Source organism: Schistocerca gregaria, chromosome 2, assembly GCF_023897955.1.
Source record: "Schistocerca gregaria isolate iqSchGreg1 chromosome 2, iqSchGreg1.2, whole genome shotgun sequence".
Taxonomy (NCBI): domain Eukaryota; kingdom Metazoa; phylum Arthropoda; class Insecta; order Orthoptera; family Acrididae; genus Schistocerca; species Schistocerca gregaria.
The window spans coordinates 761,521,049-761,548,400 of record NC_064921.1 but is presented as its reverse complement, the minus strand read 5'-3'; the positions used below and the strand labels follow the sequence as shown (position 1 = coordinate 761,548,400).

The following is a 27,352-nucleotide window of genomic DNA, read 5'->3' as shown; positions in this document are numbered from 1 at the left end:
ACTAGTTTCATCTTTGAGCAACTGATGAACACTGTTAGTGGTCCCTGTAGTAATGGAGGCTTTATCTTTATCAATGCTAATTAACTTTTTAATATTCAGATTTAGCCAGAAAAGCAATGACATTTAACCATTCACTATATTGTTGACTGTTCCATCCTCAAGTTAAACTAATGCCAAAAAGGTAGCAACGATGTTCATCAACAATTTGCTAAAATATATGAGTGATATGCAGAAGTTTGCTCACTGAAACATTCATTGATTCGTCATTTAATATACTGGTAGTGTAATCCTATTCTCCAATGTTTCTACTAATTCATGATAAAAATGTGGTGCCAATACGCTCTTGATTATTTTCTGCATTTTGTTCTGTATAGTCGTAAGTCAGCACTTTGGTTATTTTTTAACTTTGCTAGGGCGCTGTCAGCCTTTTTGTGTGTTCAAGTTTCTTTTTAATTTCGGAAACTCAATCATTTTTTGATATTTTAAAGGTACCAAAATTCTGGTATGTTTTGAAGACGAGAAAGTAGAATTTAGCCACAACATTTCACTTGCAATTCTTACGTGCTTCTGTGGGTTGAAGCCATTCTTTGAACTCGGACATCAGCTTCCAATCTGGAAGATAAAGCTGGCAATATTTCATGGCCAGTATCAAAATTTTACTGTGAAATGTAATCACTAATCTGACATCATCATTATGCACTAATTAGATGCTGATGAACAACAAAATCAACAAATAATCTCCGATTTGAATTACTATGTAAGTTTCGGCCCTGAATTTCCGGGATTCCCCTATCCAACGCATTGCATAGCATTTCGCATGAGAATGGCACTAGAGGGCGCGTTGGAAAGTGAAACGTTCTTGACAACAGTTGTTCTTTTTTGATCAAAAGACACACACTCTCTGACCCATCAGAAAAACTGCTAAAATAGAATTTTGTTTCATAGTAAATCACCTGAAAACATACTAAATATGGCTGTGAAATTGCGAAACTGGTAGCACTGATCACCTACGCTAAAAATCAATGATTATCGTTTAATGTGTATCTTTTTAATTATTGCCAGTTGCAACAATGCAATGCAGAAGACAGCTCCCGGAAAGTAGTTTTGTGCATGAGTTTCTCTAACTTATATAGAGAAGTTGTCTTTTGTACTCCTTCCGCTAATAGGTAAGCCGATTTTTTAATTTAGAACGTGTCAGTGATTTTATGTGCCACTTCGAATATGTTATTACTGTTGACGCGTATATAACCCACTACTGAAACGAGAAGGCCGCTATCCGGCCAACACATAAAAGTACCTTCCTGTTGTGCCTTGCTATATAAACATTGGTGTAACGGTGAATCTTCCTAGGACACTAATATTCGACGGTAAGTTTAACGTAATTCGATATGATGGAATTTAATCACGTTATAAATGGATGAATACAAGTGTATGATTTCTTTGTCGTTATGGATTGTGAAGTTGAGACAGTTTTGTAGTGGTAAATTTGTGATTTTCTTCGGAATGTTTGACTAAAATAAACAAGCATCTGTTTTAGAAGTTACGCGAAAGAACGTAATGGCAACACTTCGTAGTGTAGTACCGTTGTAGTAATTCCGATAACAAAAAAATGCCATTGTTATTCATATATCTGTGGGAAAGTTTGTTGTTCTGTTTTCATAAACAATATTTGACACACGGTCTAGTAATGTGCGGATTATTTCCATGGACAGAAATATTTTCTGTAGCACGAAAGAGATATACGGTTTTACAGAGTGGAGATAGAGACAACTAGTGTCTCACAGAACGAAATGCAATCCGAAAGTAGTGTGGAAATTGTTAAGGCGCTGGTTTAATTCGATAAACAATTAGCCAATTTTTCACAGTCGTATTCGTTGTTGTTGCAGTATTCCGCGCTTGTACTAATATAATGCATTGTCTGTTTTCTATGATATAACCGAGAGTTTACTTTCCATGTGAAATGCAGGCTATTGAGTAATTTGGAAGTGCACCCTTTTATAAACGTAGTTACATTTTTTTTAGTCTGTCACAGGCTGAATAAAAATAAATAAAGTTTTAATAAAAAAAGTTATAATATGTGAATTCTGTTTGAACTTTAACGTAGGAGATACTAATTTTCTTCTTGTTAGCAATTATTATATTACCAGTGAGTGAAGTTAAACGTAGAATATACATAAGGTATTATATTAACGTTAAAATTGTGATAATTTGTATATCATTACCATTATCGGTATTTTGTTTGTTGGTTTACGTTAACGGTAGGCCTACAGTACAGAAAAAAAGTAAAAAGTAGTGTATGTTCCAAAATGCCCGTGCAAAAGCAGGAGAACTTACAGTAATTTAATATTATTTGACTACGCCCAATATTAAATAAACAAGGAGAATTACAGGGCTTAGAATTTGTAATCTGCACACGACAATGTAAAGGCGATGTCGAACAGACGAAAATTATTTTGTGTAATTTATAATTCTTGACTGGTGCGGTATTTTAGAAAAGCTTAACCTGCACCAGATAGCTTTGGATCTTCTCTGGGAAGAAAATAAGTACCGGTACCGGTATTTGATTTCCGAAGTGTAGAAGCGTATACAGAAGTGTCTTTGAATTGTCATTAATAACAAAACACTGAGATTATTGAAATAGCAGCTTATTTTGTTTTGCATCATGTCCCTTTCCGCAATAATTATCATGTAATACTTTCTGTTTTCTTCTCCTTTCCCATTTAAGATATTTTTCTCTCACGAACGTTAGCAACTTGACCACATTCTTCATATTGTTGAAATAGCCCTTGGAATATAGTGCAAAGGATCGTCTGATCTATTTACAAGATTATTTCCTAACAAAAATAATTGCATTGATGTAAGACATTTTTCATTTAAGTTTATGTAGGGCCATTCTGTGTTAATTGGCCCTAATTGTATGAGTCACCACCAACTTAGCGCCTCCATTTCTGTTTATATTTGGTATATGGATCTCTGTAAATGTTGTAGGTATTTTTAAAATACCTATTTGTCAGTATTCAATACTTCGTATTTAGGAGTATGTGGTACCTCAACAAGAGTTTCAGTGATTGTTGAGCTCATTTCTGTAACAGAGTATGTAAACTGTATCCTTGAGAGCAGGTACAGTACCAGTAGTTCATTAATTTGCTTGATTAACATAATAAAAGTTTGAGTTCTGGCATAGCATTCACTGATCAGGGCCACTCAAAGTCATGAAGTACAATCACCATGACATTCAAAGTTCAAATAGAATTATTCGCTGAAGCAGATGGTTCTTGAGGTAATAAGTGCCAAGTTTGATCCATAAACCTTTTCACTGAGATTTAAGCAATTCTGAGCTCTTTTATATAAGAAAAACCGTGAGTAATTTGATACATTCAACATTCAGTAGAAACCATTCATTTATCTGTGCAAGGCCTCCTAATTTCCTATTTATATTTTTGCAGATATGCTCAATATTTTCCAAGATACGTTCATGCAACATTTAATAACTGAAGAAGTGCAGTTATTCATTGTTTTCATCTTATTTCTGTTTCATAATTCTGAAACATACTCAGATGGCTTTAGAAATCCTATTGTATTCTGATGACAAAAAGTTACATTTTTCAAATGCTATGTATATGTGTACGTTTACACAGCTTATCTTAAAAATTGATCAATCTTTTTTTCATCAACAGTTTTCTCACTGATTTGGTGGGTCCCATTACAACTTCCTCTCCTGAGCCAACTGCTTCCTCACATCCTCAGTTAATTGGATATATTCCAGTTTCTGTTTTCTCTACAGTTTTTATCATCTATAGTTATACCTAGAACCATGGAAGTTATCCGCTGATACTTTAACACTTGTCCTATCATCCTCATTTCTTATCGTATTGGACCACCTAGTTTTCCACATCCTCGTATAGTCACAGTTTATGAGCTACTGCACTGTAATGCTTGTTGATGCAAACAATGTTCCATCTGGCTTTGATAGTAATTTTCCACCTGGCTTTGATAGTTTTGTATTTATATATGTAAATAATTTATGAGGGAAGGGAACAACTCACTGACTAATGGAGGACATGAGTCCTTGACATGCATTTGAAATAGGATGAAAACGTCACTGGCTTTTGAACAAATATTGTTTTGAACTATAGGACATTACACAAAAGCACATAGTCCAACTACATTGTAGCAGATGAATACACAGTGCAACTTGGCAGGTAGACTGGGGTGAGGAATTGTCTTGGCTGAATTAGTGGGGTGAGATATGGCCTGGGGTAGCAAGAGGAGGGTGGTGAGGCATAGATAGTGGCTTGGAGGGAGGCATTTGGTCTGTGGAATGGGAGTGCGAGATTGGGAGGCAATAGGTGTATAGAATAGGAATGCGACTCTCAGGCACGAAAGCTGGTGAGTTCATGTGGTGCACCATGATGACATGGAGGTGTGTATTGGTAGTGGGTAATGGAAGGGGAGACGGGTAGAGGGTGTGGGTGCCGTGTGTTGGTTTGAGGCCAGGAGGATCACAAAGTAAAGGATGTTTTGCAAGGATAACTCCCACTGGTGTAGTACAGAAAGCTTGTGCTGGGACTAGAAAGATCCAGAGGCCACTGGTTGTGAAATAGCCATGGGCATGTTGTCTTCAGCTCCATGTTCTGCCATTGGGTGGTCAACTCTGATCTGGGCCACTGTTAGGAAGTGCTTATTCATTCAATTGGAAATTTGGTTGGTGGTCTTGCCCACATAAAATGCTGTAGCAGAGGTGGTATATGACATGGGTGCTTTCACAGGTGGCCCTGCCTCTGATAGGATAGGCCAAGCATGTGACAGGACTGGAGTAGGATGTGAGGGTGGTTGAGTCAGGCAGGTCTTCCACTTGGATCTTTCATAGGGACGTGACCCCTATGGCATGGGGTTGGGAGTGGAAATGGCATAGGGATGCACAAGAACTAGTCCTGGATGATATTGGGTGATGAAAAGAGTGCTTCTTTGTAAGTGGTTCTTGGGGAGGTGGTAAGATTAGAGGTGTGTGGGGATATGGTGCAGGAAATCTGTGTGCATATTGGATTTAGGGGATAGTGCCAGTCTGTGAAGGCTTTTGTACGACCTTCAGACGAGGAAATCCTGACCACTACAGACATCCTGTCCAGTGGTTGCCAGAAAATATGAGAGTGATCTTCTGCCATGGAACTAATAGCAACTGTTAAAATGAAGACAGTGTTGGTTAGTGGGATTTACATGGACATAAGCATGAATGTATCCAAAGGAGAGGTGGAGGTCAGTGTCCAGAATGGTTACATGTTGGGCTGAGGGGAACCAATTTTAGTGATTAGGAAAGTGTTTAGGGTGTGGATGCATGAGGATTGGGTTCTTGACCCTTGGTCCAGTCACAGGCTTATCCAGTCTCATCAGGTGCACTGGCACCTTTGAAAGCAGTCATGTTGTATACCTGCTCTCCTGCAATTTCTACACAGAATTTTATGTGAACATGGCAACCAACCGACTTTTCACTTGAATGAATGATGACCACTGCCAAAATGTGGACAAGAACAGAGTTGACCACACAGTGGTGGTACAAACTGGATCCTTCCCCCCAGCACTAGCTTCTCCAAAGTACCTAGATGGGACTTAATCTTGCAACATGTTCTCCTCTCCTGTAATCCTCCTGGCCTCAACCTCTGCTAACCAATGTCACCCCCACCCTATACCCAACATTCTCTCACTCTGTCCTGTCACCTCCATCAAATTCACTCCCCCATGCCACTGTCATTGTCATTGTGCACCGCATGAACTCACCAGCTGTGAGGTCCGAGAGCCACATTCCTATCCTATCTGAGCCTCTATTTACCACTCCCTAACCCTTCCCTGATTGTTAGGTATGATTCTGAGATGGTAGTTCCATTATAGAGCCCACTTCTGTAAAAATATTACTCCAAGTACAAAGGCTTATGACTTGTTGAAGATACTGAGTACATTATGTTTTTAAAGAACTTGAAGTGGACAAAGTGCACGGAAGTTTGTACTAAAAAAGCAGTGAATATAGTAAACCATAGAAAAACTAGACTAGTGAAAGCAAGGTGTTCAAAAATTTTATGAGGATATGGAATCCTAATAGAAATATTGGTTGCACTACTGCCACTCACAGTAGCTCTTTTGTGGTAGAATGCTGCCTTGTATGTTGCAATTGTGACAAGAATGTACACTTCTCTTGAAGAAGAAAAATAAGAGGATATCAAACACTGTTTAGACAAGCTTACCTATCTGATAACTCTGAAATGTGAAATGACTTGAATCTGACCCAGCAACATGTGCAATTCAAATTACCTGAGATTTCATCTTTCATAAGACTTACAAGTATGGTAAAGAAGAATTAGTTAAGGTGGTATTGATGATTGTTTTTCTCTTTTTGTGCCAGTTTGTAATCTACAATGAAGTTGACTTGTGTTGCAGTCTAAAATCTGTATTTGAAGATGATCTGTTATAGCTTATCATATAGAGATAGAAGTTGAAGCTGTATGCAAAGTTGATTGGGCAAGACTCATTATCAAATGTGAGCACAAACTCATAATTGGTTTCTACTATCGAACACCAGACTTACACCAAATGTAATCAAAAACTCTAAGGAAACCCTCAACACACTTTTCTGTTACCAATTCATAGTTAAAAATATCTTAATTTACTGAGCGAGGTAGTATGAGGCTTGCATTTGGGAGGATGACAGTTCAAATCCCTGTCCATCCATCCAGATTTAGGCTTTTCCTAAATTGCTCCTGGCAAATGCTTAGATGTTTTCTTTGAAAAGGGCCTGGTTGATTTCCTTCATCAGCCTTTCCTGACCCAAGGTTCTGCTCCATCTCTTGTGACTATGCTGTCAATGGGACATAAGCTCCGGTCTTCTTTCCCAGACATATTGTCATTATTGGAGGAGAGTAAGATTGTCCAGCAATCAAGTAGATCAGTTACAGTTCCGTAAGGGTCGTGCATAACAAGACGTCCTGCAGAACAATGTTAAATTCTTTCTCAGAAAACAGTTGGAAAAAATAGTTAACAGAGCTGCTAATTATGTGAATATGTTGCACCAAATGGTAGCAAATTGATCTGATCTCTTTGAAGATGTCTGTACCAAAACTCACAAGTGACAACAAGTAGGTTGTAACAAAAATGGTTACTAAAATACAAAGGGCAGTTGGGTGGAGGTTGTGTTGGATGGGATGGCAAGGGAGAGAGGGGCAGGAAGAGGGGTTGGGGTGGGTAGCTAGTTTGCTCGAAGGAGGCAGCAGGTTTGTTGGTTAGGAATGTGAGAGTGAGAGGTGGCAGGAGGGAGGGATGGCAGGATGGACAAGGCACGTGATAACATGGGTACTGGAGCGGTGGGGTTGCAGTGCACAATGAAGGTGGTGTGGATTGGGATGCATTGACACAACAGAGAAGGGAAAACTCTTGGTTAGAGAATGTGGGGACAATAGGTTAACAGAGCTTGAGGCCAGGAGGGCTAAGGGATGTGAAGGAAGGATGTGTTGCAAATATAATCCCATCTGCATAGTTCAGGAAAGCCAGTCATGGAGGTAAGAATCCATGTGGCCCACGTTATGAAACATGTTGTGCTCAGCTGCATCTTGTGTCAGTGGGTGGTCAGCTTTGTTCTTGGTGACAGTTTACTGGTGCCTATTCATTCTGGTGGTCAGCTGGTTGGCTATGATAACATAATAAGAAGCTGTGCAGTGATTGCACAAGAGTGGTCCTGCTGTTGGTAGGAAAGGCTAAACCTGTGTTTGGACTGGAATAGATGTGATGGGTGGGTGAGCCGGGCAGTTCTTGCACGTGGGTCTTCCACGGGGTATGACACCTGTGGCAAGGGGTTGTGAGTGGGAGTGGCATGGGGATGTGCAAGGATATTATGTAGGTTTGATGGGCATCAGAATACCACATCAGGAGAATTTTTGTTAGGATTCCCTTATGTCCGGGCATGATGATAAATAGTTGAAGTCCTGGTGAGGGACATGCTTCATTTGCTTTAGTCCAGGATGATATTGTGTGATGAGGAGTGTGCTTCTTTGCAGCTGGTCCTTGGGGGGGGGGGGGGGGGGGGGATGGAGGATTATGTGTGTTTGAGTGTGGGGGGATTAGATTTGTTTGAGAATATGTCACAAGAAAATAAAATATATCTATCTCTAAAGGCCCTCTTGAGACCTTCAGCATACTGGGCAAGAGAGTTCCCATCACTGCAGATACATCATCCACTGTAAGTTGTCTTAGTGGCCTCCAATTGAAAGACTAGCACCAGGCCATTGTGCCATACAATATTATTATTATACAACATATGGTAGTTGACTATGGTGACAATTCAGATAATAACATTTTCACTATGGGTCTTTGTACTGTTTTGTTCTTCCATTCACTTGTGGATATAATGCACTTGTCATTAACTCCAACATGAAACTGGTACCTTGATCAGTTATCACGTTTTCTGGTGTCCCAAATTTTAAAATCCAGTGGTTCACTGTTGCCTCAACTGCTGCATTTTGTAGGAACATAGGCTCAATCGTGAGTAAAACAGGTGATAAACTTTATTTTTTTTTTTTGGTAGAATACTGGGGAAGTGCAATCAATCTACAAAGGTGATTGCTTACAAATCACTTGTGCGACTGTTCTAGAATATTGCCCAAATCTGTGGGGTGTGTACCAAATAGGACTAACAGGGGGTATTGAACGTATACAGAGAAGGACTGTACGAATGGTCATAGCTTTGTTTGATCTGTGAGAGAGCATGACAGAGATGCTGAAGCAACTGAACTGGAAGACTTTTTCAGATAGACGTAAACTATCACCAGAAATTCTACTAACAAAGTTTCAGAATTGGTTCTAAATGATGACTCGAGCAATATACGACAAACTCCTACATAGCTCTCACATATGGATCATGAAGAAACCATAATAACTTGTGTCATGAGACAGTCCTCTGCCGTGCAGTTCACGGTAGTGTGCAGAGTATAGATGTGTTAGAGGCCCTGCTAATTATGCAAACTTGGCTCAAACTTACTATGATAATTAGCCAAATCTAAATAACATTGAAGCTTGTCCTACAATTGTAAGAATAGGGACCCACACTATACCGATGGGCAACATGGCCAAAATAGTAAGACCAAAATAGCAAACTTATTTCCATGTAAAATGTCACCTTTCTACACAAAGTGTTAGTTGTCCCACAATCGTCCGTGTTCGTGAATGTCCTCAGAAAACACTATTGTACCACCTAAGTTTACTGTTTTGGTTTTAGACCTCTGTACAACAGCTGTTGGAATGTCACTAGTGCATTTTCAACCCAAATGGCATTCAGTCCTGCTGATAATGACCAGATGAAACTGTATATGTGATCTTAGGTCTGTATTCTAGCACTATCCCAATCCAACAGATTGTATCCATTTTGCAAATCCATGGCTATAAAATAGCAGCACTGCCACTGGGTACCCAAAGTTCCAGTGGTGTTTAGCATTGGGTACATATCTCTAATGGTACGCTGTTTCAAATATTAATAGCCATACAATCTATAAGCACTACTGTCATGTAAGCTCTTTCTTGGTACCATCACTAATGGTGCCTCCCACAGGCTGGCATTTACTTCTGTTATTCTGCCGTGGAGTTGTTGGTTTATAAATTCCTCATCACCAGTTAGAAGTGATGTAGAGCTTGCTGTGGTGTGTTTTACACCAGCGGTCCATTTTCATTGGGAATGGTATGCTGTGTTATTGGCATAACTGGCAATGGCCCAGGAGGGTTTAATAATGTTGTGAATTCCACTACCAATTTGTCCAGCACTTCTCTATCATTTATTTGGAATTGTGACACTTTCCCCACATTATGACTTAGAATACTCTACTGAAATCAATATCCAACCCTTCCAGGCTGGCTATTGGTGCACCTTATGATAACTTTATTTCCACTGCTCCAAAGTTGTCTACACTGATGAGCACTACCTGGCTTTCATCCACCTCGTGCACATACAGCAAATTATGGTGTACAAAGCCCTGTGCTTTGTCTAGTTTCTCATTTTCTGCCAAGGATTCAACTATATGCAAGGTATTAAATGGCAGATTTGCTCGTGCATCTACCCAGACTAGCTTACCTATATGCTTCAGTATTTTTGGAGTGATGTTTACTCAGGAAATCCAGTGCAATTATGACATCATAGTTTTTACCAGAATGAGAAGTACTTCTACATGAGCCCAAAACCCTGCATACCCACAAAGAAGTTAATCCACGCCGAACCAAGTGAATTTCTACTTCCCCCACCTACACCAATGCAATGAGGTGGGCCCAAATAAACAGTATTTGGTCACTAAGTCATCACACAGGTATCCTATGCTGGCCTTTAAAGGGAACACTGTAGTGGGGCTGCATAGTTTCCTTTTTATTGAATGCTGGGGTGTGAGCTATAACCTGCAACCATCTTCACTGTGCTTGCGGCAAGCTGTGTACAGGCATTCCTGTTGTGAGTGCCCAGCTTGCCTAACCCCACTGTCCACACAACTGAGGTTCCCTGCGTCACTGCATTTATTTCACCACTTATAATTTTGCACTAGAATGTATCTAGTGCTCTCTGATTTGCCTCATGCAGAATGGCCATCTTGATGTTGTCATCCTACATTAATTAATAAGTATTAATGTTCAGTTTTCTAATTAGATCAGCAAAACTCTGTGCAGACTCTCTGTGTTTTTGTGTTGTGTCATTAAGCTGCTCGCAATGAAACCTTGAGGTATTTATCCTCCTATACTGTTTCACCAACCCCTCCTTATATTCTGAAAAGTCTTGACATCTTGTGGCACGTTACATATGCCCTAACATCTGCAGTCAATTTTAACGGAATAATACTTAGTTATTGCTCATCATTCCACTCTCTACATTTTGCAGCCATCAGTAAATTATTTATAGACGCTAAAATATCTCCCTCTCACCTGGCTGAAAAAGGATTTACAAACGAGGCAGTACTGGTATCTTGGGCAGGTGGGGACAAATTAAGAGAACTGTTTCCTTCTCGTCCCCTGTAGACTTTCAAGTTCTGTATGCAGTTTAAATTATTGGCTCGCACATGAGCGACCCAATGCAACAAGCGTTGACTTGTTTCCTGAGCTGAAACATTTTCATCTGATGCCATTTTAATTACTGTCAATTACTACCAAACGTACGCAGTAACAATATTCCCTAGTTTGAAGAGACGAGGAGGAAATAAACATACAGGCCAATATGAGCTCTTGAACACTGTACTTCCTTATATTTTTCCAACACTGCTGCCATTATTGCCCATTGTTGCTATGTACATAAAAGCACATTGCAGTCACCACCAGTATTTCTGACATCACTTTTAATGAGTGTCAGTGTTGTCTGGTGAAAGATGGTGGGTTATGGTGAGTCAAAAGCCTCTCGATGACAGCAGAATGTTTGTATTAGTAACTCATACCCACATCTGTCTGGCACTAGATGGTGACCAAGACCCCACAATCTTGGACAGTTAAGTGTTATTGTGAAGACATTGCGGCAGCACTCTGCTCATCATGATGACAGACCAACCTTGCGATGCAGACGTTCTTATCCAGGCAGCTGAGCTGCATCAGTAACCAATGTGGCAGACTGGCACAGCCTCCCAAGTACAGGACATGTTGACCACTCGCCCCAGCTGCGACGAGTGACAGGAGTGTCACGGGTGTATGGCCCGATCCAGTATCTGACATAGGCAGATGCTCAGTGGCTCGATGGCTAGGAGGTGCTAATTCGAACCATTGGCCCTTTCAGTGCTACTTTGGTCGGCTGTCCTGTGAGGACACTTGACTGGATGACTTGTTGATTAGACCTGATGATTACTCTAGCTGCTCATCCAGTATTTATATGCACCACATTGGATCTGTTAAGATGTGGCTGCCAGAAATGTCATTTGTTGAAGTATCCCTGGCTTCAATAACACTGTCTCTCGCCAACAGGTGGGCAGTGTCTCTTTGGTGGATGCTGCAGTGCTGCCTGCAGCAACGAGCCCTCTTGCATCAGGCTGCTTACAAAGTTTCAAGAACCAGCATTAACTGAAAAATCTAGAAATACATTTCTGCTTCCATATTTATCATTCATGTAGAGACCACAAAGATAAAATTAAATTAATTACAGTATTCACAGAGGCATTTTAGCAGTAATTTTACCACACTCCATGTGCATTTTGAGCAAGAAGAAACTTGCACGTACCTCAATTCTAAGTAACCTCTGTCATGCACTTCACAGTGGTTTTCAGATTTATGATTTAGATACAGATGTTGATAGAGAAATGGCTCAAAAATACTTTCAAGGAGATAGTGTTGATCAATTCATATGTATTCAAGAGCTGCTTCATTTGTGACAGTACTGATACGCTGAAAACAAAATGTAATAATGTGGAATTTAATGATTTTTGATACCAGTAAAAGATGACTAACCCTCACAAAGCGCTAAGGCTCAATGAACCTTAACTCAGTTTGCGACATCATATTTGAGTGAAGCTTGGTTTTTCAGAAATTTCTGTAGTAAAGTATAACTATTGTATAAAAATTAATTTAGTGATCTTTGGATACTGATATCACTAAAAGATGAATATGCACCACTGATTGCTAAGGCTGAGTCAACATTAATTGAGTTTGCAATTTCATATTTTTGTGGTAATCTTGGTTTTCAGAACTTAATGTAATAAAGGGTAAATATTGTTTGAAAATTAATGCGAAACAGGAAATGGTGTAGTTGTATCCAGTTTTATTCCGATATTTGGAAGTTGTGTAGTATGTATCTAGTTCATCAGTTTCGTAATTGTATTAATGATTAATCTGTTCAATAAACTACTTATGGGGGGAAAAGTGTTGTGACTCACCGATCTTTCAAAGTGCCGCCATGCAGTTACGCGCGTCCTATACATGCGGCACTGTCTGCCAGCCATGCAGCAGCAGTGCCACCTAAGCGGCCAGCCAGCCATGCAGCAGCAGTGCCACCTAAGCGGCCAGCCAGCCAGCGGCCGCTAGACTCGGACTCAGTTATGATTTGACTGTTAAAGTGTACATACGACTTACTCTGTTTACGTGATCTGTGACTTTCATGTATGGCGTCTTCCTTGAAATATATTTGTTCAACTTGACACTTACCCTATGCCTCGACCTGAAGAATTGTTCACTAAACTTGCTGGAGACCAGTATTTTTCCAAACTTGACCTATTGAAAGCTTCCTCTCAATGCTGCTTCCCGCAGTTTCTGGTCCTTAACACACCTTTCGGCCTCTATCAATACCAACAATTGCCATTTGGGGTTGCCAGCGCCCCTGCTCTCTTTCAGCGATTCTTGGAACAATTATTGCTCACCATCTCTGGACAACATTGTTGTCACTGGCTCCACCACTGAAGGACATCTTCAGAATCTCCGCATGCTTTTTCGTGTCTTACAGACTGCCAGTCTTAAGTGTAATCTTCAGAAATCAAAATTTTTTCAGAAATCTATCACGTACTTGGGGTTTCAACTCTCTCGGGATGGTATTCTTCTGCTTCAGCAAACTGTCGCCGCGATCGATGCCCTTCCTCGCCCTACATCTGTTAAGAAACTGCAGGCGTTCTTGGGGGAAAATAGCATACTAGCAAAGATTTTTACTCGTGTTTGAATTGAGATTGTTATTTGAATTTCTAACAGTAAGGCATGATATCTGGAAAGGTATTGTACAAGGGATAGTATTGTTTGTAATTTAAGTAAATAACTTACAGCAAACTATAAATCAGAAAGTTACAGTGCATGCAGACAGTAAATCTGTTATCTGCACAGCTTCATCATTGGATGATTTAGAAAAGGAAGTAATAATTATTATTGTATGCATTGCTATTAGAAGTGTTCAACTGCCAGTTGTGCAGAGTACAAAATTGTGTTCAGAATGATTTTGTATGCAATGTGTGTGCCATTCATTATCAGTACGAGGTGTTTCTAAGATATGTTCCAGGAAACTGCCTTATCATTATCTGCATGGATTCCATACTAGCTATTCAGAGTTATTTTACAGGCACTCTACCATGATTTGGGTATTTGGTTGCACAGCATAGCACTGCAGTCACACAGGTCATTTTCTTTGTCACTCCATTGTGCATGTTGATGTTGCACAGTATGTCTCCAGCCTGGAACCAGCACATCTGGATCCTCAATTTCTCAACAATTGTGCTTCATACAAGTTGATTTTTTGATCTTGTTCCTCATCATTCTGGTGTGCATTCTTACGTTCAAAGCAATAACATGGCTTGCTCAGCCTTCGGTTGCTTCGTTGGTAGAATCTGTTCAAAGAGAATATCTTTTTTGCTCTTCATAATTTTCCACTAATAATTCAGAAGCATCTTTTTTTCACAGAGGTGTGCTAGGAAAATATTTGATAGCACTGGAAGCCAAATGAGTGCATGAAATGGCTGCATTTAAGTGTACATAAGTTTGGTCAGTATGAGCATTTTTCAACCATAAATTTCGTGGATGGTGCTCTTTAGCAGAGAATTGAGAGGTAATAAACTCATGTAAGCACTTGTACAAAGCATTTATACTGAATCTAAAGTGAACCAAGGTGTTTTGGTGCCTCATTGAATTTCATTGCTGCTATTGTCCCAAACTAGGTCTTATCAGATTGAGTTGAAAATCTGTTCACTATATGGAATACACACTTCTGTTATTGAAGCTGGGTTTGAAACACCATATGGTGAAATAGACAAATAGAGATACAATTTGTTTAGGCTTATTGTAAGTTAATTTTCACTCTCCTTGAAGTTTGTAATGCAGTACAAAATTGCAAGGTTGACTGTATACTGAGATTTGTGGTGTGGCAACTCTGGAGTATCTGCCTAGTAAAATTTGAATGAAATTGGTGCAAGGACAGATGCTCACAGCAATCAGTTGTTGAGAACAAATCATCTATCACCTGCATTCCTTTTTCTCACTGGAATGGTTTTAACAAGTGGTTAGTGAATGTTATCTAATTTCTTGCAAAGATATTTGAGAAGCAGATCTTCATGTCATACAGTGTTATAAGCGGTTGATAGATTGACAGAATTAACAACAGAGGTTAATACTCACAATGTGTGGCATTTGATAAGCCACACATGCGAACTGGGTTGTGCAAATTGTTTGTACCTCACCTCAGAGAACTCAGCTTTTGGCTGAGGCTGAGTTGGGTATGGGTTACCTGGTGTTAATGAGCTGGGGGTCGGTGAGATCTGAACTAGAATTTGTATATGCTTCAGGGGCCTCCATGAGATGTGGCAGTGTACTATTGTATGTCAAAAGGAGTAACAGATCATATAGAAAGGTAAACATTGTACTTATTATTATTATTAAAAGAGAGGAAGGAACTTTCAATGAACTATTGTTGTTATATATCAGGAAAGCATTAGAGGAACTCAGGTCATTAAAATCAATTAATAAGCTGCAGAGATGTGCACAAGTAAGAAAGCTGTGGAACTTCAAATTGCTGGAAGAACGTGCACCAACTTCAGTACTACTCAATACCCTAAATATTAGCTTAAGTAATGCACATAGACACAAAAAAAACTGCAACAGGAATTTGAAATTTAAAGTATGACTGAAATCAGAACTCATATGAAAAGACCAAAGTATGTACTTGAGAAATTGCAGCTGCGATTCTGATATTTATGTTTCTTAATTACTTGAGTAAACTGCAGCAGCTTTCATCAGCTTGAAAGTTGTGCCATATATAACTAACTCGGTGTTGTAGTTGTAATTGAACTTCTGCTACTTGAGAGGGTCCCCATGAAGAATGAGGGACAGTAGGACAATGAAACTTTATGGAAACATTTGCAAGGACATGCAGATGATAAATAATGAACGTTTTAATTTTCACATGAGAGGATAACTTTTGGTAATTGCGTACCTTGTTTATGTTCCCAGCTATAAACATTGCTCAATGTGACAACCATCTGCACCCATGACAGCCTGGAACTGCACTAGAGATTGCTCTACTGCTGCCTGAAACATCTCAGGTGAGATGTTGACAACCTGCCACATTATATTCATCTTCAGCATCCAACATGTATTAGTGTCCATTGATAAACCCTGTCCTTCATTTAACCAACCAGCCAGAAATCACACAAGTTCAAATCTGGTGATCTTAGTAGTCGTGCAATTTGGATCAGTTGGCAAATGATTTGGTTTTCTCCAAATGTGCTATGGAGCAACTGAGTGACCTCACAAGCAGTGTGAGGTGGAGTTTCATCGTGCATCAAAAGAGCTGAGTCCAAAGTACCTCTACCCCGTAGAGCAGGAATAACATGTTCTGAAGTTTGTATGGACATCATTGCACTTTTCAAATGGTGGTCCATGGAATGTTCAGCTTTGGTGACACAGCTCATGCACTTCTTGATAGTCACACATTGCATGCAGCATTCTCAGCCATGGCAATGGTAACTTTTTCAAAAGTTTGTGGTGCAGCTGGCTGTTGGTCCCTCCCAGGAGCAATTCTCAAATCACCAGTTAATTTGAACTTCTGGATCATGTTTTTCAACGTGCTGAGGAAAGAGACCTCTCTATATTCCTGTAATGTGTCAATATTCACGAAGAGCAGCAGTACAACAAATGTTATGAGTAAAACCTTGCCATGAGGATGCATTGTTCATCTCAACAATGCATTCTGCTGCCATTATTAGGCCCTATTTCTGTTCCAGGTAAATCTGTCGATTTAGTCACTGGCCCAAGTTTGCAGCTACATTTACAGTCAAAGGTTGTAATGCCTTCATTGACTGCCATGGAAGGGTATCGAATGATATGATATTTGATACAGACAGAGTATGGGGTATGTGTAGTGTCACTATTTTGTTCATAGTTTTCTGCCTCTATGAAGATCGTACATTCTCTTACTTTGTCCAGACCCATGTTGGCTGTCTGCAACTGTAATGCACACTCATGTTTGTGTTCAATCCTACATCACTGTATCAGTACTGGCACGTAACGGCAAGTCACGACCCTATGAGGTTGGATACCCATACAGTAATTAATTCTCTGTCTACTGGCTCAAATAGCAAAAGTTCAGTTTTAGCCACCGTGTAGTTTCTCGAAATTTTTGACACACCACCAGGGGATGCAAAGGGCAGGCAACAGGTGGTGGATGCCATTTGACTGCCAAAGAAGTAAATACTCCATTACAGCTCTACAAATGTATGAACACAGCAATATCCAGATGAAGCAGAGAATGTACGATCTTCATAGAGGCAGAAAAATATAAACAAAATAGTGACACTCCAAATACCCCATACTCTATCTGTATCAAATATCATATCATTGATACCCTTCCATGGCAGCCAATGAAGGCATTACAACCTTTGACTGTAAATGTAGCTGCAAACTTGAGCCAGTGACTAAATCAACAGATTCACCTGGAACAGAAATAGGGCCAATAATGGCAGCAGAATGTATTGTTGAGATGAACAATGCATCCTCATGGCAGGCAGCAAAGGAGAAAAGAAAGAATGATTCTGGTAAAGCTCTCTTACTGACATTCCCAAAAACCAAGCAAGATGTCAGGAATTGTAGACTATGTAGATCTGATAACAAAATTATTGGACTGTGTTATCTTGGCCCTGTTTAACAGATCAGATGGTGACCATTCACATGATGGTATGTACTCTACCTGATCAAAAGTACCCAGACACCTATTAGAGGATATTAATGTGGATTGCATCCCCTCTTCGCCTTTATAATGGCTTGAATTCTGCCGGGGACACATTCAATTAGGTGACTGGGAGCCGAAAACAGAGAAGGTAGTGATGTTGGACACTGGGATGTGGAGTAAAGTTGACATTCCCACTCATCCCAGAGTTGTTCCATTGGGTACAGGCAGGAATCTGTGCAGGTCAGTCCATTCCAAAAATATTATTGTCCAAAAATCATTGCCTCATAGATGCTGCTTAATGACAGGGTGCATGCTGATACACACAATCATAGTTTCCAGACTGTTTCTCTACTGTACACAGCACACAATGCTGTAAAATGTGTTTGTATCCTTCCATATTTAGCATTTATGAAGCACAGTAAGTGAACCATAATGTAACCCACTATTGGCACTGCACAAGATGGCAGGTGATGTCACTCAGGCATTCTCTTAACCCAAAATCTACCATCTGATTGCCACAGGGTATAGTGTGGTTCACCACTCCAAATCAGTTGTTTCTGGTAATTCAATGTCCAGTGGCATCACTGTTTACACCTTCTCAAGCATTGCTGAGCAATGATTATAGAATCTGTGGCTTATGAGGAGCTGCTTTGCCATTGTATCCCATTGATTTAACTCGCTATGCATAGCCACTTTGCTAGCTAAACTGCTGGTAATTCTTGGAAGTTCTGAGTGATTCCTTCTGCAGGTTCCATGCAGTTTTTCCATGTATCCAATTAATTTAATTCCCTATGCATGGCCACTATGGTGGCTAAACTGCTGGTAATTCTTGGAAGTTCTGAGTGATTCCTGCTGCAGGTTCCATGCAGTTTTTCCACCCTCCTCAGCAATGTTCAGTGGTCCCTGACCAGCAGTTTTTGAGGCCTGACTGCGCTAGATTTAGCTATGGTTTTTCTGTCACATTTCCATGTCACAATCACATCACCAACAGGCCACTTTGGCAGCTTTAGAATGGTTGAGGTGTCCCTGATGTTTTTGTTACCCAGATGACATCCAGTTACTAGTCCATGTTCTAAGTCATTGAGCTCTCCTGACTGACCCATTCTGCTGTTACTGCTTCTCTACTAACAAAACAGTACTCCCTGCCTCATTAATACTTGCAACTCAGCCTCTCATGACATTTTGTGTTCTGTTCCACATTGCATTGGGGTGTCCTTCATACTTTTGATCTCCTCCACTAAAAACTCCTTGCCTCAGCAGAATGATATGGGGAAAGAAAGGGAAAAAACCTCTGCTAATTGGCTCCCTGTCTATAGAGGGTGACCATGTTAGTGTCACCAAATTTATTTATTGAATAGTCCAGTAGATTCATAGAAGGCAATCAATATCTCAGTATACTCTTCAGTCCTTGTATTCACTGCTCAGTGGGAAGTCATTGAGGAGTGGCCACCTCCTGATGAAAAATTAACCTGGCAGACAGAGCAGTGCCCAAAAGAAGGCCACTTTGATGGGCACTCAGAAAGGCAAACTGAATGTTTTGCAGCCAAGTTTCTATAGCACCAAGACATCTTGGTCTGAGTGACTTATATTACTATCACATTCTATCATGTGACAGAAGCATCTATTCCAGTCTTCAGCTTGACTATGAAAGTAGCCTGTTTCCTGGTGGATCAGTGAGAAAGAGTCCATATCAGTTCAGGCAGGCTAGGAAAAAATCGTACCTTCATACTCCTTGATGGTATTGAATTTAGCATATGTTAAAATTAAGGACTAAGTAAGGAACATGTATTTTTTTGTTTTATCCAAAAAAAAATTCAGCTATGAGATACAGCCCTCCAAAGGCAACAGTGCACATATAATTTTGAAGATGCAAATTTTGGAAAAAAAAATTAAAATGCTCTATCTCTGGAACAGTTCTAGATATTTTGTTGTTTTTTTTTTTTTTTATTTGAACGGTAACTGCTTTATGATTACATAGAAATCCTCCATTGAGACTTATCTGTCAATGTTCGTTTACTATGGCATTCTGAAGTTTTTTAAGGATTTTTTTTCCAAAAATGCCGTTCCATAAAATTTTGATTTTTTTCTATGTTGATTAGTACCATACAGTTCTACAATCCCTGAAAAGGAGAGCTTCCACTTTTGGGCGGAACAGGTTTTATAAACAAAAGAAATTTATTTTTTCCATACATAAAACCTGTTGTATTATCACATAACAAGCTCATAAAAATCAAAACCTAGCCTTATTTAACATAATTTTAGTTTTGAAAGATGAGTAGGAGACTCATTTTTCAAGCATTTTAAATGGTTCAAAAATGTATTTGAAAGGTCCAAAGACTTGAGGGTTTCAATTTATACAACTTCTGTGCACTCTGTTTTGTACTGAAATTAGCCAGTCAGCAAACTAAAAATATGTTCCACTGCTTCAGTATCTTCCTTTGATATACAGTGATGCCTTCCTGTTGAACCAATAGGAACAGGAGCAGTTACAATCTTCAAAACATTGTGAATGGGAAGTGAGCACAGATGGTATTGTCACTATCCTTCAGCTGGAAACCTATATCCAGCAGCTGGTCCATGTGGTAGCATAAAATTAACTACAATTTCATTTAATTCATAACTGTTGTCTACAATCTCTGCAATCCACCAGTCAAAGTCATACACACACACCACAAACATTCCCCTTATCAGGTTTTAATTTGCCAGGAAGCTTCATATCAGCGCACACTCCGCTGCAAAGTGAAAATCACATTCTGGAAACATCCCCCAGGCTGTGACTAAGCCATGTCTCTGCAGTATCCTTTCTTTCAGGAGTGCTAGTTCTGCAAGGTTCGCAGGACAGCTTCTGTACAGTTTGAAAGGTAGGAGACGAGGTACTGGCAGAAGTAAAGCTGTGAGGACGAGGTGTGAGTCGTGCTTGGGTAGCTCAGTTGGTAGAGCACTTGCCCTCGAAAGGCAAAGGTCTCGAGTTCGAGTCTCGGTCTGGCACATAGTTTTAATCTGCCAGGAAGTTTCATATCAGTGCACACTCTGTTGCAGAGTGAAAATTCATTCTGGAATCTGAATATTATCCTGCTGTTTCTGAGGTGTTGGCTGAACGAACGAAATTTCTTCTTTCTTGCTCTTCAAGCAATATGAGTTCGCCCATCACTTTGAGTCCAAAAATGTGTCTTCTGAATTCCTTTCACAGGAGCAGTTTTTTTTTTTTTTTGGATCATTCTTCTTTTTTCTGCTCACAGAATTCTTCGATTTTATCTTTGGTCGAAAGAATGAGGGCTGTGGATATGTTAAGATTTCACGACTCGTAAAATCCCCAGCATTCTGAATTGCAGCTGTATTTGGTCTGGAAAGATTATGTTGTGTAGCATTGCACTTCAGCAGGCTTCCTACACCATCACAAGGCCCCTTCCCGTTACCAGTAGCACTGTATACCCAGTCAGTTGGCACACGCGACTTACTCAATTCAAACTGCTGGGAATTATTTTAAAAATGACTAAGAGCACCATCAGAAATAATGATGATCTTCTCTGCCCCTGTTTGCGGTTGAAGAATTTTGCGCATTGCTATCAAAGCATGTGCTGAGTCACGTCCTGCGTCATCACTTATAATTGCAACACTTGTGGTCTTGTTTTGAAGATATGTCACACCTGTAAAAATTGAAACCTTGTCATTACTTCAACGATACCCTTGTACTTCTTGTGGGAGAATTACAGACCAGTTCTCAGCACAATGACAGTTAACCACTAAACATAATTTTTCAGCCTGAACACACCGTTCCACTTCTGCAATGTGTCGTTGCAATTCCTTCAGATGTTGGTGTGTTACTGCTTTCACTGACCATTTACTAAGTTCATCGGTGAAGCTGTCAAAGGCAACAGTTTACGTAATCATTTTATTTTGCTCCCATGATGCATATGTAATTTCTGCAGCGTTATCTGTTACGTCTTCCAGGCAAAGTGTCTGTAAAGGCAGTCCTCCCTTTCCAGTGCAGTCGCCACATTCTTGAAACAACCAAGTCTCTCTCTTTACGGCACAGCCTACTACTGACTTCACTTGCCCAACCAAGGTGTCATGTAACACTTGCTCCAGTAAGTTCTTCAAATTTTCCACACAAAGTTCAAAATTCGCACATTTCACACACAAACAGACATCTGTAGGTGGGTGTGGAACTACGCACTTAGGTCGTAGTGCATAAAATTTTGATCTTCCAATATGTGGAGTTGTATAGTTGCTCTTGTAAATTACAAAAGTTTCTTTAATACTGTGAGTCATGCACCTCTTCACTTTCACAACTTTTTGACCTTCAATTGTTACAGCTATAGTATCTTTTTTGTTGAATGTCTGCTTGTGTCTGTGTATGTGCGGATGGATATGTGTGTGTGTGTGTGTGCGAGTGTACACCTGTCCTTTTTTTCCCCTAAGGGAAGTCTTTCTGCTCCCGGAATTGGAATGACTCCTTACCCTCTCCCTTAAAACCCACATCCTTTCGTCTTTCCCTCTCCTTCCTGAAGAAGCAACCATCGGTTGCGAAAGCTAGTAATTCTGTGTGTGTGTTTGTGTGTTTTGTTCATGTGCCTGTCTGCCGTCGGTTTCCCGCTTGGTAAGTCTTGGAATCTTTGTTTTTATTATATTTTTCCCATGTGGAAGTTTCTTTCTATTTTATTTACATCATCATATATATATTGGGAGATGTTTTATGAAGAATCCAACAAAAGAAGATGGTGCAAAAGAAGGAATGAAGTGCAAAATCAGAGCTGTAACTTTAAACATTGGAACATTGAAGGGAAAGAGTCGAGAGATTGTAGACATTGTGCAAAGAAGGAAGGTATAAGAAACAGTAAAGGTCCCAGAACCGAGACTTGGGGCACACTGGTGTTGACTGTGCCCCACTTGGATAAAGCTGAGATTCCATTATTGCCAGTAATTATTACCCTTTTTTCCTATCTATAAGGTAGGATTTAATCAATGTCCCCATTATTCTACTGAACCCATAGTAGTCAGCTGTACTCAGCAGAAATTCATGGTTGACACAGTGATAAGCCTAGGATAGGTCACATAAGATTCCAGTTGGTGCCAATTTTCTGTTAAGAGATTTGAGAATTTGAATGGTGAAAGAGAAAATAGCGTCATCAATTGATAGACCTTGCCAGAAACCAAACTGACATTGACTGAGAATGGTATGGCTGTTCAGGCGATTAACAATTGTCCTGAATACCTGTTTGTGAAGTTCATTTGGACGGTAGTTTGTTACATCAGTTTTTCACCTTTCTTGAAAAGTGGTTTCACACAGGCATATTTTAATCTAAGTGGAACAATACCTTGTTTTTAGAATTCATTAAAATGGGGCAGAAGACTGCATTTATATAGCCATGACAGTGTTTAAGTATCTTAGTTGAAATATTATCAACCCCACAGGAGTTTTTTGACTTCATCTCTCTGATTGTCTTATTTATCTCACTAATTGTTTTGGGGGTTATCTGCATCTGACAAACTCTTGCACTGTTAGTTTTATGCAGAAGTGCTGTCGCATCACTCACTGAGCTTCCACAGCCAATTTTTTTCAGCAGCTGTTAAAAAATGTTTATATTGAAGATATTAGCAGCTTTTACATTTCCATCCTGAATTAATTCTTTGTCTGTCATGTATTCTACTTTTTTACCACAGCTCCCATTTTATAACTTACCAGATGGTTTTGATTTGTTATTTGAGTTATCAATTTCAGATGGTATGTACTAGTTTTGGATTTTTTAATTACCCTTTTGAAAATAGTACAGTACAACCTATAATTCTCCTTTTTGATGGGATCATTAGATAGCCCTAGGGATTCATATAATTTTTGTTTTGTTTTACAGGAAGTTCTGATCCCCTAGTCGATCCTGACAGTTTTAAAGGAGCGTTTTGATTTATCACACAGTTTGATATCATTTACTGTAAGCAGCTGACCATCATGATCTGATGGACCATTGAGAAATTACCTACAATAATACTGCTGCTTCTGTATCTGGCAAGGAATATATTGTCAATTAGGCTCTTAAACTGCCAAAATTATAACTAACTTATTATTGGTAGTAATTTCCATTCTACAGGCATCAAAGTTAGAATCTGCACTGTAAGTAATGAAGTCAAAGGATTTATATTTTACATTAGTTTTAACATAGATTGCAGTACCTCCTTTCTCCAGTATAGTTCTACAACAGCTAGCTGCCAACGAGTATCCATCAATTTGAGGCATTTCAGTTCCACTTGTCACATGTTGTTCTGTAAGACAAATTACTTGTGCATGGTTTACAGATTCAGCGTCATTAATGTCAAGATTTAGAAGCTCCATTTTGCTTCTGAGACCATTGATATTTTGGTGGAGCACATAGAGTTTACTGCTACTGGTATTTCTTGGTTCATTGCTACACATAAGTAACTTAGCATCTTCCATACTTCGATAGCTTAGATTCTTCCGTACTTCCACAGCCCATCAGGTGTGAGTTTTCTAAAGCCGCTGAGAGGCTGCAGAGAGGGGGGGGGGGGGGGAGGGGTTGATGAAACATGCAACTGCCACTTTTCAATGCACGAGCCATTACATTTAGTATTATTCGTAGAATGTGATGATAAGATACAATATAGAAAGCTACAGTCCCTCATGAGAAGAAGTAAAGAAATCCACATCATCCTTTTTTATTTTATCTAGCCGACAGGACAGTTCCCCACAAATGGAAGGAAGCTGTTCCAGTCCCTCTCTTGAAACCTGGAAAGGTGCTGTGTGCCCAAGCAGATCCCATAGTGTTTTTCTCAACAGCTGCTGCATAGGAAATGCCTTGCAGTGAGTGGACAACTGCTGCTTTCTTTGAATCACAGAATACCAGAATACGGTGGGGGGTGGGGGGGGGGGGAGCCTACCATTATTCTCTCTGGGTCCAGGAGGTGTCATTCTACCTTTAATAATATGATCCTTCTGAAATCAGTTGTAAATCAGAGTTTCCTCCGCAGTCATTGATTCTTAGTTTCTTTTCTTCCCAACATGGAGAAGACCTATGATGCTACTGGAACATATTATACCTCAATATCTTCCATGAATAGGTCTTCCAAAGAAGTATTTCCATTTTTATACAGCCTTCCCTCTCAACACATTATTTTATATACCAATTTTGTGATGTCTTCCCTGACCGCTTCAAACAAGAGAACAGTGTTCCTGACAGCCGTGGTGGCCGAGCAGTTCTAGGCACTTCAGTCTGGAACCGCACGACTGCTATGGTCGCAAGTTCGAATCCTGCTTTGGGCCTGGAAGTGTGTGATGTCCTTAGGTTAGTTTGGTTTAAGTAGTTCTAAGTTCTAGGGGACTGATGACCTCAGATGTTTAGTCCCATAGTGCTCAGAGCCATTTGAACCATTTTTGAACAGTGTTCCTCCAGGTGGTGTTTCTAAGTGTGACAGTCTTGACAAAAACTATTAATAGTACACGGTTATTGTAAATGATGCACCAGGTTTCAAAGATAGGTGATTCTTCAAAAGATAGATGTACTCACCAAGTTTTTGGTACATTCTACAAATATTCAAGAGTGTGCCCTTGATCACCTGGCACACCATCAACATGTTCACTAGTATGTTTCTGTCATTGTTCATCACAGCAGCAGTGATGCGTTTCTGCTGTTCTTGCAGGGTTTTTGGCATTCAGGGCACATAAACTTTATCCTTTACATTACTGCGCAGATAGAAATCACATGGTGTAAGATCTCACATCTGGCAACCTGGGGGCCATAATGTTCTGGAGTCAGGTGCTGTAGCAGTCGCAAAAAGGGAGATTTGAAATGCAGATGTGACCAAATTATGCTCAGCTCACAACATGCACGAACAGTCGATATTTGTGAGCTATGCTCAGAGTTCTGTCTTAAGCACTCCACAATATCCTCTGAGACACGCAATCGCCCCATGCTTTTTCCCTTACACAGACCACCAGAGTCACGAAACTGTGTTAACATAATGCTCTGCTGACCAGCTGCAACTTTCCTGTATTTGTATTCAAATGCACGCTGAATGCTGATAACTGACAAACAGTTTGCATGTTTTAACACACAAAAATTCTTCTCCTACACTGTCACCATCTTGTAGAGTGCAGTCACAGGCCTGCCATTTAGTGTGCATTCAACCTATAAGGCAGGCTTTTAAAACTTGGTGAGTGTACCTATCTTTTCATGCATCAACCACCTTTGTACATCATGTACACATCAATAAACAATGCTTTGAAACCCAATGAATCATTTAGGCTAACTCTGTATAATGTCAACAGTAAGAAGTCTTTTCCAGTGTTAATTGTTAGTGATTCATATTTCTCTCTCTCCCTCCTGAACTGAACATGAGAAACACTGCTCGTGATTTTAAACAAGTAGTGAGATTTGTGGGGCCCACATTTTATTTAAAGCTTGTCTCATTGATCTTGAAGACCTGCAGCACAGTCTCCAAAAATATTTAAAACTCCATCAGTCATAGATCAGTTATGAGCAGACCAAACTTATTGACTCCCATTTTAGAGAACTTTCATGAGATATTAGCTTGATTGCTATAAATTTGGATACATTGCACCATGAGGCAGATAAAGGCTGGCCAAGGGGTTCTTCAGGACCAGCCCTATCCCAAGCCCCAATGCTGTGGCCTTAATAATATTTGTGCAACTAGACTATAAAACAATATTGTGCCACATACACCTGCATACACTATTTTTGTTTGCCCACCAGTGGAATGAAGTTTTAGCAATCATGTTGAGTTAAAGAGACCATTGGCTTCACATAAAGGACAGCATTTGAAAGTTTCTTAGATGGGTTTCAAAGTCTTATTCTAAGATTGTCTTCTTAACTGGGCTGGAATTATCTGAGATTTTATCAACTTAAGGACGATTTGCACTGTTTATTTATCGTAACTAATCAGGCCAAACAAAATGCTTCGACACCAGGTGAAATGTTGGATGGGCCCCAGGGTGACATAAGTTGTGTAGGCTGTTGAAGGCTTGCTACAAAATGCAACTTGTAGGAAGGCATGTTATTTTCAATTGCAGGCAACCACAGCCAAACTTCCACATTTTGTAAGAAATAATCTGCACTGACTGTAGAATTCTTTTTATTAAAATTCACGACCTATTTCATGCCACTAGCAGGCACATCATTATGCGATAAAGATTTTTTTTACAGCTCATTAAGGTGAATAGTGGGGAGAGGCTCCAAGGCAATCACCTTTCGGCGATGACCTTTTAAAGTAGCATCAGTCCACTGAACGGGGGTATTACCTCTAACCTTTGGGCCAGCAAATACTGCAGTTAATGGTTTCTATAGTCCTGCCGAGCATGGTAGTTGGTGGCAATAGAAACCCAACACTCCTAGGAGCCATTGTAATTCTTTAACAGTGTTCAGCTTTGGTATCTGCTTGATGTCTTCAACTGTTTCCGATAATGGTAGGGAGCTTGAAGGAGATATCTGTTGGCCAAGGAAAGTGATCTCAGATTGCCTGAACACATATTGAGCTGTATCCAAGACTGCACCATACTACTTTAAGTGCTTGAATACTTCAATAAAATGTTTTTAGTGTTGTTCCTCAGTGTCCAAAAGGATAAGATTATAATTGAGGTATGCCAAACAAGAGGGCAGAACTGAATCAATGAACTGTTGCCACATCTGAGCAGCATTCTGTTAGCCAAAGGTTATGTAAATACTCTCAAATAATCTAATTGGAATGATAATCGCTAGTATTGGTGTG

At 39.8% G+C, this 27,352-nt stretch overlaps 1 protein-coding gene and 1 non-coding gene across 3 annotated transcripts in view; both read left to right on the top strand.

Annotated features, from left to right (window-relative positions):
• The first annotated feature begins 896 nt into the window (after window positions 1–896).
• LOC126334972 (uncharacterized) overlaps window positions 897–27,352 on the top strand; it is a 138,680-nt gene continuing 112,224 nt past the window's right edge. The window contains exon 1 of one of the 2 annotated variants that reach the window (XM_049997760.1): window positions 897–1,166. In XM_049997760.1, the coding sequence (XP_049853717.1) occupies window positions 1,111–1,166 (56 nt within the window). In that variant the 5' untranslated portion in view covers window positions 897–1,110. Of the gene's footprint in view, window positions 1,167–23,641; window positions 23,727–27,352 lie in introns of those variants that run through there. The other variant, XM_049997761.1, reaches the window with a different exon arrangement.
• Trnas-cga (transfer RNA serine (anticodon CGA)) lies at window positions 20,532–20,606 on the top strand. The gene has a single exon. It is a non-coding gene; the product is annotated as a tRNA-Ser (tRNA).